This window comes from Gracilinanus agilis, chromosome 2, assembly GCF_016433145.1.
Source record: "Gracilinanus agilis isolate LMUSP501 chromosome 2, AgileGrace, whole genome shotgun sequence".
NCBI classification, from domain to species: Eukaryota; Metazoa; Chordata; class Mammalia; order Didelphimorphia; family Didelphidae; genus Gracilinanus; species Gracilinanus agilis.
In genome coordinates, this window is record NC_058131.1 from 337,699,936 (window position 1) to 337,714,470 (window position 14,535).

Consider the following 14,535-nt stretch of genomic DNA (forward strand, 5'->3'; position numbering starts at 1 on the left):
GCTCCTCCTCCCCCAAAGCTCCCTGCTGAGTCAAGAAAAGCAAAGTTTACAGCTGTGTCCAAGGCAAGAGCCCGTGTGCAAGTCAGGATCAGAACTCACGCTTATTTTCGTGGCCTCCTTTCCAGCTTCTTCCTGCTGAGATGCCTTGAGCTGAGGAAGGAGAGAGAGAAAACATTAGTTTGGCTGGAAGATGGGAGGGGAGCGACACCTGTCACATTTAACTCACATATTTTAGTCTGCCCTGCAAGCTTCAGAGACAATGTTCATTTGTTCATTCAATTATCCATTCATTTAGCAAACACGCATCAGGAGCTGACTGTCTGCCTCTAGAGGGACCCAGGTTGGGTCCGGGCTGAGAGAGGAAGTTGTGATAAGAGACGGCGGTCCCTGCCCTTGGGAGGCTCACAGTCTACAAAGAGAGGGGGAGGGAAATGATGTTTTCTAGAACACAAGAATACATGCCGGATGAGTGTGCTGGAGAGAGGCAGAGGACAGTCAGGTGAGATTTAAGGAGGAATCGGGGGACTACCAAGGAGTGTGTGTGTGTGAGTGCTTCATGGAGGTGGTCCTGAGTTGGGCTTCAAAGGATAGATGGGAAGGAATTCAAACAAGAAGGACGAGGGAGGACATTTCAGGGAACAAAGGAATGAAATGGAAGACATGGGAGAAAGAGGAGAGGAGATAATGATGCTGCCCTAGAGACATCACCATGGGATGGGATTAGTGGTTATGTTTTCCAGACTCTTAGGCACCCTGAGGAAAATTTCAGTGCTTTATGAATTTGTCTTGAATTTGCTTTGTGGATGGCGTGGGGAAGCATGGTAGGGTGTGTGTGTGTGTGTGTGTGTGTGTGTGTGTGTAAATATGTGGGGATTTGGGCAAGTAATCTTGCCTTGATGGACTTTAGCTTTCTTACCCATAAAATGGGAGGGAGGGGGAAGTAAATGATCTCTAAGGGCCCTTTCAATTTTAAAAATTTTAGATACTATAATAATATAATACTTTTTAAATAATATAATATAACAATATAAAATAACATAATCTTGGGGGCAGCTAGGTGGCCCAGTGAGTGAGAGCCAGGTCTAGAAATGGGAAGTCTTGGGTTCAAATCTGACCTCAGACACTTCCTAGCTGTGTGACTCTGAGCAAGTCACTTGACCCCCATTGCCTATCCATATATATAGAAATATATATGTGTATATATATATATATGTGTGTATATATATATACATACATATACACACACATACATTTTTATACTATTCTAAGACAGAAGGTAAAAGTTAAAAGTTAAATTAAAATCAAATTAAATAATATAATATTGTGAGTGTGTATATATGTATATATAACATATATGTATGCACACAAGATTATATATATCTGTGTGTTCATCTATGCACATGAATATATCTTTATGTCAGAGTATACCCATACAAATATCTGAAGTGTGCATATTTGCATTTAGATATGTGAATCCAATGCAGGACAGTCTGTTAGAAATGGCAGCTCTGACACTCACAGCAGTGTGATTTGGGGACCAATTGTCTGAGCCTCATTTTCTCCTCTGTCAAATGAGGGAGTGTGAGGAGAGCAAGGGTTCTTAACCTGGAGTCCACAAACCTGGTTTTGTAGAGGTTTTTAGAATTTTTTTAGACTAATTTGGTAACTCAAAGATAATTGGTTTTCTTTTCAATCCTGTATTTTACTTTCTGTATTTAAATATTTTAGTAGGAGATGGGGTCTGCAGGCTTCATGGGACCTCCAAAGGGGTCCAGGACAACAAAAACAGTGAGGTAGTCCTGGACAACATGCTATTTGAGATCCCTTCCATCTCTCAATCCTACATTCTAAATCAATCAATCAACCAACACTCTGGGTCTCTGCTTCTGCATCTGTAAAACGAGGGAAATCATCCTCTCTCTCAGTACCTCTCCTAGAGGGAGGAAGCAAGGAAAACCTTCTGAAAACCCAAAGTGCTGTAGGAACAGAGCTGCTGCCTTTGTTGTATGTGTGTGTACCTGGACATCCTCTGTGAGCAGATAGATTTCTCTTCCACTCCAGTCCTCCACCGGTAGATGCTTAACTGTGGCGTGGAGGTGACCCTGGGTTCTTGGAAGCTCTGCCAGCAGCCGGCAGGTTCCACCCAGCTGGAAAGGCTTTGAGTATGGCCCTGCTGACAGACTGTGTGTGTGTGTGTGTGTGTGTGTGTGTGTGTGTGTGTGTGTGTGTGTGTGTGTGACCACAGAACCAGTCCAACTGAGTGTGGAGAGCCTTGCCACTGAGGGTTGGCCCCTGGAGGATGAATATTCTGGGCCACAGTAATTTATGAAACTGTCAACACTAAGGCGTGGGTGATGGTGCCCTACCAAGAGAAGATGCTGACAGGACCGTAGATCTAGAGATGAAACGGGCTTCTGAGTCCATCCAGCCCAACCACTCATGTTACAAATTAGTAAACTGAGGTCAAGGGAATTCAAATGGCTTCCCAAGGCAGCATGAGTGATTGGCATCAGAGGCTCTGACTCCAGAGCCAATGTCCTGTCACTGACTCCCACTGCTTCCCCACCTAGATGAGACCATGGCTCTCTGGAGCATAAACATATGAGAGAGAGAGAGAGAGAGAGAGAGAGAGAGAGAGAGAGAGAGAAAGAGAGAGAGAGAGAGAGAGAGTGTGTGNAACCAGTCCAACTGAGTGTGGAGAGCCTTGCCACTGAGGGTTGGCCCCTGGAGGATGAATATTCTGGGCCACAGTAATTTATGAAACTGTCAACACTAAGGCGTGGGTGATGGTGCCCTACCAAGAGAAGATGCTGACAGGACCGTAGATCTAGAGATGAAACGGGCTTCTGAGTCCATCCAGCCCAACCACTCATGTTACAAATTAGTAAACTGAGGTCAAGGGAATTCAAATGGCTTCCCAAGGCAGCATGAGTGATTGGCATCAGAGGCTCTGACTCCAGAGCCAATGTCCTGTCACTGACTCCCACTGCTTCCCCACCTAGATGAGACCATGGCTCTCTGGAGCATAAACATATGAGAGAGAGAGAGAGAGAGAGAGAGAGAGAGAGAGAGAGAGAGAGAGAGAGAGAGAGAGAGAGAGAGAGAGAGAGAGAGAGAGAGTGTGTACACCTATACACAGCTGAATGTAATTGTGCCTATATCTCTGGGATCAGATATTCCTAGAACTAAAGCTGCCAGAACCCTGAGATGCCACCTGGTCCAAAACTCTCATTTTACAATTGGAAAATGAGGCTCAGAAAGGCTCGGGAACTTGCCCAAGCTCACACAGCTAAGAAGTGCCAGAGGGAGGATTTGAACCCAAGTCTTCTGGCTCCAGAGCCATTGTTATTCCTAATGTTCCACACTTTCTGCCCCACTTAAATGTCATTCTGGATCTTTTGAACATAAGGCTGTTATGTGTCTGTATTTGTGCATGTCTATACATAGCATTGAGCAGGAATGTGCCTATATCTGAACAGGAAGGTCAGGGTGGGCAGTGTGCCCCAGACAGATGGATGATGGTAGCCATGGTGGATGGCTAGATGGGGGAGCAGCCATGGGTGGCACCCTCACTCCTACTCTCCCTCAGCCATGGGGGCTGGCTCCTTCCAGCAAGCTCCAGAACAAAACATATAAAACAATGCTGGGCAGGGATGGGGTTTTGGAGATGGCTAGAATGAATACCACCCCTTCCTCCATGAAGCCTCCCCTGATTCCCTTGGTTGGAAGCAATTTCTCCCACCTCTGATGGCATGTTCATTTATGCTCCTCTTATGAATTTATATTCTAATTTGTATTCCATTATCTGCTTAATGGCACACACTTCTATACCATAACCATTCTGCCAGATAAGTAGTGAAAGCACCCAGATTTTACAGATGAGTAAACAGGCTCACAGAGAAAGAGGGCAGGGTGAGAACAATAGCTCTGGTTTGGAGGTCAGAAGACTTGGGTTCAAATCTTGACTCTGCTACTTATTGCTTGTGGATCTAGAAGCAAATCACTTTGTGGCTCAGTTTCCTCATCTGTATAAAATGAGAGTGTTGAACTTGGATAATCTCTGAGATCTTCTTTCATTCTGAAGCTATGCTGTAAGAAATCTACCCATAATCTTATCTCTCTCTCACCGTGAGACTAAAAACTCCTAAAAAGCAAGGACCATAATTTAGGGGGTTTTTTTTGGAACTTCTCTAAAGTCTACTAGACTAGGAATGAGAGGGATCCCTTAGACAAATCACCCAACCTTCATATTCTCTGCCTACAAAACTGGGGTGAGGCAGGGTAGGAGCATAGGAGAGGAGAGGTAGCATCTGCACTGCCTGGCAGACATAGCTATTGCAAGGATCAAAAGAGATAATTCATGGAAAAGCACTTTGAGAAGCTGAAAGTGCTGTACAAACATAAGGGATTACTGTTACTAATTATTATTATTATCATAGGATTATGGGATTTGGAGCTGGAAGGGGCCCTGGAGATCATTTTACAGAGGAGGAAATAGAGACTCCAGAGAAGGAAAGTGACTTATCCAAGGTCATAGAGGCAGTTAGCAGCAGAACAGAGTTAGGATTTGAATTAGGATCCTCTGCCTCAGGAGCCAGCACTTCTTCCACAATGCCATGCTACTAGGAAATGTGGAGATCTGGGTCCACCCTGGGGAAACCCTACCAATTCTGTCACTCCAGAGTTTCATGGGGGAAGGTTAGTTGACACCATTCCTCTCACTGGCAAACAGCCCAGCTCTCTACCCCCTCCAAGTGTGGTCAACTAACATCACACACAAAAAATCTGCATGAAGATACCCAACGCTGCCTGCTTACTGTTGCAGAAGCCTGATTGCTACGTGAGCAGAAACAGAAAATAAGAGAGAAACGTTGGCACCATACCCAACACTGGGGGAGGGAAGCTGAGAGCAAAGAGGGGCAGGGGCAGGGGAAAGGGGGAAGAAAGAAGATGGAGGAGGGGATAACAGGGAAGATAAGCCCTGGATTACTTCGAGGAACATATGGATAGGGAAACAAATCCTGTTGGTGATGTTATCAAAATTCCCCTCGAGAAGGTGTCAGTGTTGGGGGATAAGGAGAGTAAAGAAAGACCCAAATCAGTATCTAGTAGGGTAGAGAAGAATGGAAAAACTGCAGACCCAGACCCCAGTGACTTCCCATAGGCTGGCTAACTTAGAGCTAGCAGAGGCTTTACTGATCATTTAACTGAACTCCCTGATTTTACAGATGAAGAAATGGGGCCTGGGGACGTTAAGCAATTTGCTCAAGGTCACTGAGGTTTTGAACCCAGGTCCTCTGATTCCAAATCCAGTACTCTTTCCTCTGCCCCAAGAAGTGAGTCCTGTGTCTGCATCTCAAGACCAAAGGCAGTTCCCAGCTTCCTTGATTTCTCCCTCCTTAGTCAACCTGGTGATGGCCCTCCCATCCCAGCTCTCCCTGAGGCTCCCCCAATTAGTGCAGATATCTGATCAGCTTAGCCCACTGCAGCTTGGAACTCCTGAGCTCAAGAGAGCCACCAGCCTTGGCCTCAGCCTCCAGGGCAGCAGGAACCCCAGACATGGGGTCATCGCACCCCACCAGAAGACCTGAAGTTTGTATCCTGCCTCTCTACTTACTACTGAGGCAAGTCCCTTCTTTCTCAGTCTGTTTCCTCGTATATCAAATGGGGATAATAACAGCACCTACCTCGGAGGGTTTTTGTGGGAATCAAATGAGATAATAAATGTAAAGTACTTTACAAACCTTAAAGGGCTATATATAAATGTTAAGTGCTATTACCATTCAGCCAATCTGGATGAATCTCTGTCCCCTGCATATGCCCTGGATTTTTTCCAATTTTGTGCCTTTACTCGTGCTGTTCTCACCTAACTTTTGAATTTCAACCCATTGTCTAAAGCCTCGTTTAAAAGCCACCTCGGCCAGGATGCCTCCCCCTCATCTCCCTTGCTGCCAGTAACTTACCCCCTTGGTCTTCCATTCTGTAACTCTCTACCACCCTTGTCCTTGTATTACTGTAAATTCTAGTTAATCGTTTTTGTAGGGGGTTTTCCCACTACAAGACTGAGAGGCCTATTAGAGAGTAAGTTGACTTCCCGATCGAGGCAGCCCTGGGGTTCAAGTCCTGTCTTTGACATATTTAACTGAGCAAATGGTTCAACCTCTCAGTGCCTGTAGCAGCTCTTTAAGAGCAAAAAGGCAGGCATGCCTGGATCAGAAGTATTTCCTCATATGGGAGTTCTCCATACCATATAATTACAGAACCAAGCTCCATCCTTGCCTAACACCTAGCAAAGTGACACTTGCTAGGGTCACTTCACTAATGTTTGAGGCAGCATTTGAACTCAGGTCTTTTTTATACCTGGCCTAGTACTCTATCCACTGTGTCACTTAGCTGCCCCAAGTATCAGAATTCAGAATACTTTTAGGTGTTTGTAGGTCCTTTATTTTTCACTTGATTCTCTACCATCCTTTAATTATTTCATATTTTGCCATTCCCAAAAGATACTGGGTTCCTTGAGAGAAGGGATTACGTCTTCTCTTATTCTTATTCTCCCTAAAGCTGCTCAGTAAATACTTACTAAATTTACCTCTGAACCATCAGGCTAGTGCCAGTTCCCCCTAAAGTTCCTGATTTAAAGTGGAAAACTACTGGGACCACACACCCCTCAGAAGGTGGTCAGAGGGAACCTTTCATGTACCTCCCAGCTCAGCCCCTTTGGAAGTCAAACATCCACAAAAGAGAAATGTGGAAAAGCAATGGATTGGGAAACAGAGAACCTGGGTTTATATCTGCTGCTTGATGCTTATGTTACCTTGAGCAAGTCCCTTCTCCCTTCTTCAGCCTCAGATTCCTCATTTGTAAAAGCACTAAAGCAGAGGTGGCCAACACATGGAGGCAGGGGCACATTGTAGAGCTGGCAATACTCCCTTTTAAGGGAACCATATTATTACCTGCCTTCTTGGGGAAGGGGGAAAAGGAAAGGGGAAAAAGACATAGATCTGGGGATACAACTAATATGAGAATCTACTTCTCATGGATGAACATACTGATTATAATTTATGGCATATTTATAACAAACCATATGTATTATATTATGTTATGTATTTAAAAATAAAAATAAATGGTAATTGGACAGTGAGGTGGCTCAATGGCTTGAGAGCCAGGCCTACAGATAGAGATCCTGCATTCAAATCCAGCCTCAGACACTTCCTAGCTGTATGCTCCCAGGAAAGTCACTTGGCCCCCATTGTCTAGCCTTTGCCACTCCTCTGCTTTGGAGCCAATATACAGTATTGATTCTAAGATGAAAGGCAAGGGTTTTTGGAAAATAAAAATGGTAACTTTAGAAAAGTAACTGGAAAATATTTAACAAAGTAAATAAAAATATAATAGAACATAGATAATGTTAATATATGATTTTCTAAGTTAATATGTAGCCCACAGGGATCCTTCTTTTTGATTTTGACATTATGGAATTAGATTTACCTCTGGGATCCTTTTCAGCTCTGCATCCCATGCCTCCATCTTATGACCCAACTGAGTAGCAGAAGCTGATGTCCAAGGGACACAGACCCAAGGCCAAGCCAGGAAGGAAGCATGTGTAGGACCAGGGACATCCCCAGGGAAGGATGAGATAGAGGATGCTGTTGGGCAGTGTTAGAGGTTACCTGGTTAGATGCCCACGTCTGTTTGTCCGTCCAGTCCTTGTGATTGCGGACGTACCACCACTGGATCTCCAGGGAGTAGGAAGGGGAGCCACTGCCCCGGAAGGAGCAAGCCATCTCCACATCCTCGCCACTCCGGGCAGTCATGTCATGGGGAGTCTCTGTGAACAAGGCTGCAGAGAGAAAAGAATCAATCAGGGACCGGCCATCTGTTAGGGACAGTCACCAGGGAAGGAAAAGTTTACCTCAGTCAGGGAACAGATCCCCTGTCCAAGAACAGTTACTAGGTAGGGAAACAGTCCCTCCTGTCAGGGAATATTCAGTCGCCTGCCCAGGAATGATGGCTGGCTAGGGAAGAGTCCAGGAAACAGCTGCCTGTCCAGAACAGTCAACAGGGATAAAACAGCTGCCTGTCAGCAAACAGTCCCCAGTCAGTTCCCAGCAGAACTGCCTGTCAGGGAACAGTCCAGGGAATAACCACCTGTCAGGAAACAGTGGCCAGCCAGGATTCTGGCCAACAGTCAAGAACAACACAAAGGGCTTCTCTAGGATGAGAAGTAGGTTCTCTTCTCATTGGGTGGATCTCCCTCCTCCTCCTTCTCCCAGCAGGTGCCTCATCATGGAGCTCGATTTTAGCCAATGGTGGTCTCCCTCAGGATAAGCTCCCTTTTGTCACTACCTAGAAGGCAATTATCTGTTCCCCTCAGCCTCCTACCCTCAGGACCCAGGCTGTGGCTAAGTCCACCCTGGCCACCTCCTCTGCAGGGCCTTCTCCTGCTTCTGAACAAAAGTGTGAACAAAGGAGGCCCAAAGCTCACCCAGTGTGAGCTAGGTACTGCCAATCCCTTTCCCCAGCATTCCCAAAGCCAACCCCAAAACAAAGTAATCCTCCCCCCTCCCCCAGCAGATCGCCTCCGCCTGGATATATAAATGGAAAACAAATCCCCATTTAATGCGGGCCCCCAAACCCTCCTTCCACACCATATGGTTTGTTTTTCTTCTCTCAAAACAAATATTGTTCAAAGATGTAATTAGAATTCTTTTCATCTTCTCCAGAGAGATTATCTCGCCCTGGAAAGATGGCTGGGGACGTGCAGGTCACCAAGGAAATGTGGCAACTGTCAGCATCCAGCTGCTTCCTCCCCAACACGACTCCCCCTGCACCAGCCCCCACTTGCCTCCTGGGTGGTCACTCTTTCCTGATTACAAGATTAAGAACCAGAAAGGGCCTTTGAGGTCATCTAGCCCAAGTCCCTCATTTTAACAAATTGGAAACTGAGGCCCAGAAATGGAAGGTGCTTTGGCCAAGGTCACTCAGCTGAACAAGGAAGCAGAAGGATTAGGCCTTAACCCCAGGCCCTCTGACTCCAAAGCTCGTGTTCTCTCTGCTCTCTCCTACTGCCCCTGGTTCACATTCAGCTGGTTCTGTTTGGGGTCTAGCAGGGAAGAGCCATCCCACTGAAAGCAAGGCTTCTGTGTGTTCATCTCTGCCTCCCTTGCAGCATGAGGCAGGAGAGATCGTGCTTAGTAGGTACACCATACACATCTGCTAAGGGACTGGACCTCTAATTAGCTGTGTGATCTTGGGCAAGGTGCCTAAGCTCTCTGGGCTCCAGCCTCCTCCTCCTGCCAAATTAGGGAGGCAGATTAGATCTCTAAGGTTTCTTCCATCTTGGACTGTCTATGATTCTTTAAAAGGAGTTAATGGGTATGAAATTGCCTTACATGGTGCTTAATAAATGTTGGTTGAATTGAATTAAACTGTAAAGTGAGGGATACACATAAGGCACTAGAATAGTGATGATTACCAGAGAGAGGGAGGAGATGGTTCTAGGAGTCAAGAATTGGCATGCCTAGAACCTGAGCCGGTCGTGCCTGGGTGTGCTGGCATCTCCAGGGCAAGCATTACCACTGGACCTTCCCCTTCCTCTTGGGGAAAGGTGGCCCCTCAGGGAAGGGGAACAGGCAGCCTGAGGATAGGAATGAACCCAGGCTTTTGGCATGTAAGGAAGGGGCTAGCTTTTTGAAGAATGGAGGAATATCAAGAACATAGGGTACTTGTATCATTCCTGGCAAGGGGGCAACAGTCAGGTGTTAGAGGAAGAACCAGAACCCAGATGTCCTGGCATCTAGCCCACTATACCATGGGCATTACTTTGCCATTACTCCCATCTTTCCCAACCATGCCCAGTGTTCTGCTAACACTGGCTGCCACGTTCACCTTGAGGCTGGTAGGTGGTGAAGTGGTTAGAGCACTAGACTTAAGAGTTGGGAAGGTCTGAGTCAGAATCCTGTCTCATTCCCTTTTTGGCTATTTGACTTTGGGTAAATTATGAGACCCCCCCTCAGGACCTCAGTTTCCTCAGCTGTAAAATGAAGGGGTTGGGGTCAGTGTTCTCTAAGGTCCCTTCCAGTGATATCTTATGATGAATAGTTCAGTGCAGCCCCATTCCCACTGCTGGGAAAAACAAACAAAAACAAACAAACAAAAATACACACACACACACACACACACACACACACACACGTCATCCAGGAGGGAAAACAACGGACCTGTCTTCCCCAGGTTTAGTATGGCAGTCTGTGCCTTCTTCCCCCTTCCCCCACAACCCCTGCCAAGTCTCCTGATCTAGCTTGCATTGTACCGTTTGGGAATCACAAACTCATTGAATATGAGAGCTGGAAGGAACCTAACCAAGCCCAAACCCTCCTTTTACAGATGAAGGAAGAGCTTCACAAAGGTTAAGTGACTTGACTAAAGTCATACGGCTAGCCAGTAAATGAGCTTGATTCCAAAGACTGGTCCATTGTTCCACCTACCATGCTGCCTCTAAGGAGAGCTGTTTTTCTAAGCAGGAAGAAATCAGCAAACATTCAGTTAAAGGCAGCCAGCCTGGGTCATTCGGGACCCATAAGAAATTTCTCTAGCTGTATTGTGCCCCTCTCAGGTCTTCGTCCCCTGCTGGTCCCCCATCTCTAAATACCATCCAGGCGTAGCACAAATAATGCCTCCGAATGCCCAGCTCAGAAGCTTTTACAAACCCACACAGTAGCTAATGGTAAAAATCTGAAACCTGATCCCCAGGAAGGGCCCAGGATTAATCAGAGATACTCCATCCTTCCTCTCACAGAGGTATTTGGTTTCTCTTCATGCTTTCTGCCTTTCCATAACCTTCCAGCACAAAGAAAACCTAATTAAGATTAGTAACTGAAGCTAGCGGCAGAGGAAAAGCCCTTTTCAAACACAGGAAGAAAAAAAGGAGACACCTCAACTTCCCCATTTTTCTGAGCAGGGCTACTGGTCTCTGGGTTAACCCTCTCTTCTCTGTAAAAGGGGGCCCCAAATCAGAGCATCAGTCATTGGGACTAGGAGACCACAGGGCAGGAAGGGACTATGAGGAAATCAGTCTCACTGTCAGTTAAAGAAGAGAAATGAGAAGATAGGATGGCTTATCTGAGTGGAAGGAACATGGAAGTGTGACAATTTGTATAACATTTCAGAAATAAGGATGTCAGATGGTTTGTATTGTTTGAATGGAGGAGTGGGGGGAGGATGGGACAAGAGGGAGAAAATCGGATTTGTCTGCAGTCAAATCCCCTCAGAAAATCAAGTCCCTCCCAGCTCTGCTGTGCCAGTGTTCTCTGTTCTAAGGCTCTTCCTAGCTCTGATAGCCTATGTTCTAAGGTCTCTCTCAGTTCCACCATTCATGTTCTAAAATTCAGTGTCCTAAGATCTCTTCTAGCTCCGACATTTTATGTTCTCCGGCTCTTCCACCTAGGAAATTCTCTGTTCTAAAGCACCTTCCAGCTCTACCTGCTCCATCTAGCAAGGGAATGATTTATCCGTGGCCAGAGGGCATTCCCACTGCCCAAAAGAATGGTGCCAAGACAGTGATTCACAATTAGAGCTGGGTGAGGAATGGGAGAAGAGGGCATTAGGCAGGTCTTAGGAGAAGATACTCTTTGGTCTGTACCTTAACCCGAGATGGCATCTTGGCCCCCGAAATGAGGCAGCTCCCATCCTGCCAGCCTACAGCTAAGGCGAATGGCCTTCAGGTCTTTTTGGTTTGATTCTTACTGTTCAAAGTAACAGATTTACATTGTCACATCCTGACTGTCAGCTATGCTGTGAAGGCAATTAACAGCTGCCTTTTGGAGACTTAACCTAGCCAGTCACATTCACCTGTCACATGTCTGCTTCCTCTCCTTCTTTCCCCCCCAATTAATCAAATCAAGTCCTTCTGCTTACTAGCTGTGTGTGTGAGAGACCTTAGGCAAGTCACTTAGCTTCTGAGCCTCATTCTCCTAATCTATAAAATGGGGATAATAATTCTTTCCTCTCCTTTCCCTTTCCTTCCCTTCCCCGCTCTGAGCTATTGTGAGGATCAAATGAAATGAGAGATTTAAAAGCACTGAGGAAAGTGTGAAGCACTGTGGACATGTAAGGGATTATTACAGTCAGCGTTCAATAAATATTTGTTGAATAAATGGATTCAATTAGTGCCGTTTCTTACATTTGGGCCAATATTTGTCACACACCTGCTCCTAACCACATTCCCTAATTACCTGGATCCTACTTAGCTTGCCAATTGTAGACACAAATTTCCATCTCCTGGCCAATCTTAGACATTGCTGTTTTCTTATCCGGAGAACTCCCTGCACACATCGCTGGTAGTCCTGGTGTTCACTGCAGGATCACAGCCGACAAGGGGGGGGGGGGGGGGAGGGGGACAAGGCAACTGTGCCTGCACCTCCAGAAAGTAGTTGTTTCATCTCCCGGGGGCGTATATGGGAGGCAAGAGGGTTTTAGACAAAGTTGGTGGCAAAAGGAATAAAGAAGAAAGGGAAGAGCCAGCTAGGTGGCTCAATGGATTGAGAGCTAGGCCTAGAGATCTGGGTTCAAATGTGACTTCAGATACTTCCTAGCTGTGTGACCCTGGGTAAGTCTCTTAACCCCCATTGCCTAACCCTTATCGCTCTTCTGCCTGGGACAGGATACTTAGTATTGATTTCAATACAGAAGATAAGAATTCTAAAAAGAAGAAGGGGAAGATGTGAGGGAATAAATTGAAAGAGAAAGGAAATGGAGTGAAAAGAAGAGAGGGAGGAGAAGAGTGGGTAGGGGAAGAAGAAAAGAAGGAAGGGAGGAGGTAAAGAATCAGGAAGAGAAGGGATGTGAGCAGGAAACAGAAATAAAAAAGATGGTAGAAAAAAGGCATGGAAGAAGGGGTGGAGGAGGCAGGAAAGGAGGAGGATCTTGCTAATCCAAGCCCCCAGGGACTCCCTCCCACTCTAGCCTGGAGCTACTGTTAGGAAGCCAAGGATCAGGGATCTCTGGCACTAAGAACTATCTGGGGAAAGCAAATGAAGCTTGATGTAATGGAAAGAACCCTGAATTTGGAGTCAAGAAACCTAGGTTTAAATCCCAGTTGGCTTTCTACTACCATGCAAGTCATTTTTCTTTTCCTACTCCAGACCTCAGTTCCCCTATAATGTAAAATGAGAAGCTTTATAGTAGATTATCTCTGTGGTCACTTCCAGTTCTAACTCCTATGAAACCTGTTCCTGGCCACCTGCCCCTCCCCCCACCCCCCAGGAGTGGTGAAGAAAATTCCCGGCATTCACATTTGGAGGAGGGTTGAGGAGGGAGGCAGAGGGGGAGCAAAAGGGAATGTATAATTTAGGAGGAAAAATCACTGCTATCCAGGGTCCATAAAATGAAGTACTTAACTGTGGCTTTTTAATGAGGGAATCTGGTTCACTCAGGCCTCCTCATCCCTCTCTCTTTTGTCAAAAAATGTGAATTCTAGGGCAATGAACGATCCTGATTGACAGTCCCCAGAGACAGTCCCTGCTTGTCTAATTACCTGCCAGGCTGACTACCAGCTGACTACCAAGGCTCCAGCCCTGCCCTGGAAGAGTCATAAATCAATTTCCCAAGAGATTCCTGTAATCCCCAAGTTTGGGGCCCTGCAGCTCCTCCACACTGCAAGGAATCAGTTGGAATGGGAGAGAGATTGAGGGCAAATCTTTTACCCTGGAAAGGGGTAAAATTCTTTATTATTCTTGCATCTGGACAGTTTATTTACTGGGAATTTAGAAGTTGCAGAAATAAAAATGTGTCCTAAGATGTCATCTAGTTCAGCTCTTTTGTTTGACAGATAAAAAAAACTGATGCTGGTGGGGGGGGGTTAAATAGTTCACCCAAGATCACAGGTAGAAAGTGACAGAGATGGCTTTCAAATGACAGCTTCTATGTACAGTAGGGCTCTTAATACTCTTATTCCCATTTGACAGAGAAGAAAACTGAGACCTAGACATGAATTACTTTAACCAGTTACCCATGCATCAATTCTTAGATGTAGAATATTAGAGCTAGAAGAGGTTTTAGAGATCAAATAGTCCAAAATCTCTCATTTAAGAGAGAAAGAAACTGAGGCCTTGAGAGAGGAAATTATTTGTCTCAAGCCACATAGCTAGAAAGAGGCAAAAACTGGTCCTAGAAAATAGATGTCTCCTAAGAATAATCTCTTTAGGAGTTTATAGTTTTTAAGAAGATAAAAAAGGTGCGCAAACATTATTAAGCTACAAACTCTTTGGGGGACAGAACCTATATCTTATTCATTTTTTATCCCTTTCAGTGCTAACCAGAGCCTAGCTAGCACATAGCAATTGCTCATAAAAATTTTTCAAATGAACGAATGAAATAGCTATAATACAAAGTGGATTATGATTGGTACCATAAGTGAGGGACAAAGAGAATGAATGCCACGTGTATCTGAAGGACAAAGACATCACTTCCAGCAAAGAAGGATCAGGGAAGGCTTCATGAAGATTGCATTTGCGTGGTATCAGAAGAACAGGTAGA

General features: G+C 45.6%; 1 protein-coding gene across 1 annotated transcript in view; it reads right to left on the bottom strand.

Annotated features, from left to right (window-relative positions):
* VSTM2L (V-set and transmembrane domain containing 2 like) overlaps positions 1 to 14,535 on the bottom strand; it is an 84,149-nt gene that overhangs the window by 24,360 nt on the left and 45,254 nt on the right. The window contains exons 2-3 of the mRNA XM_044661563.1: positions 7,671 to 7,840; positions 100 to 150 (exon numbers count right to left, since the gene is read on the bottom strand). Coding sequence (XP_044517498.1) covers positions 100 to 150; positions 7,671 to 7,840 — 221 coding nt within the window. The remainder of the gene's footprint in view (positions 1 to 99; positions 151 to 7,670; positions 7,841 to 14,535) is intronic.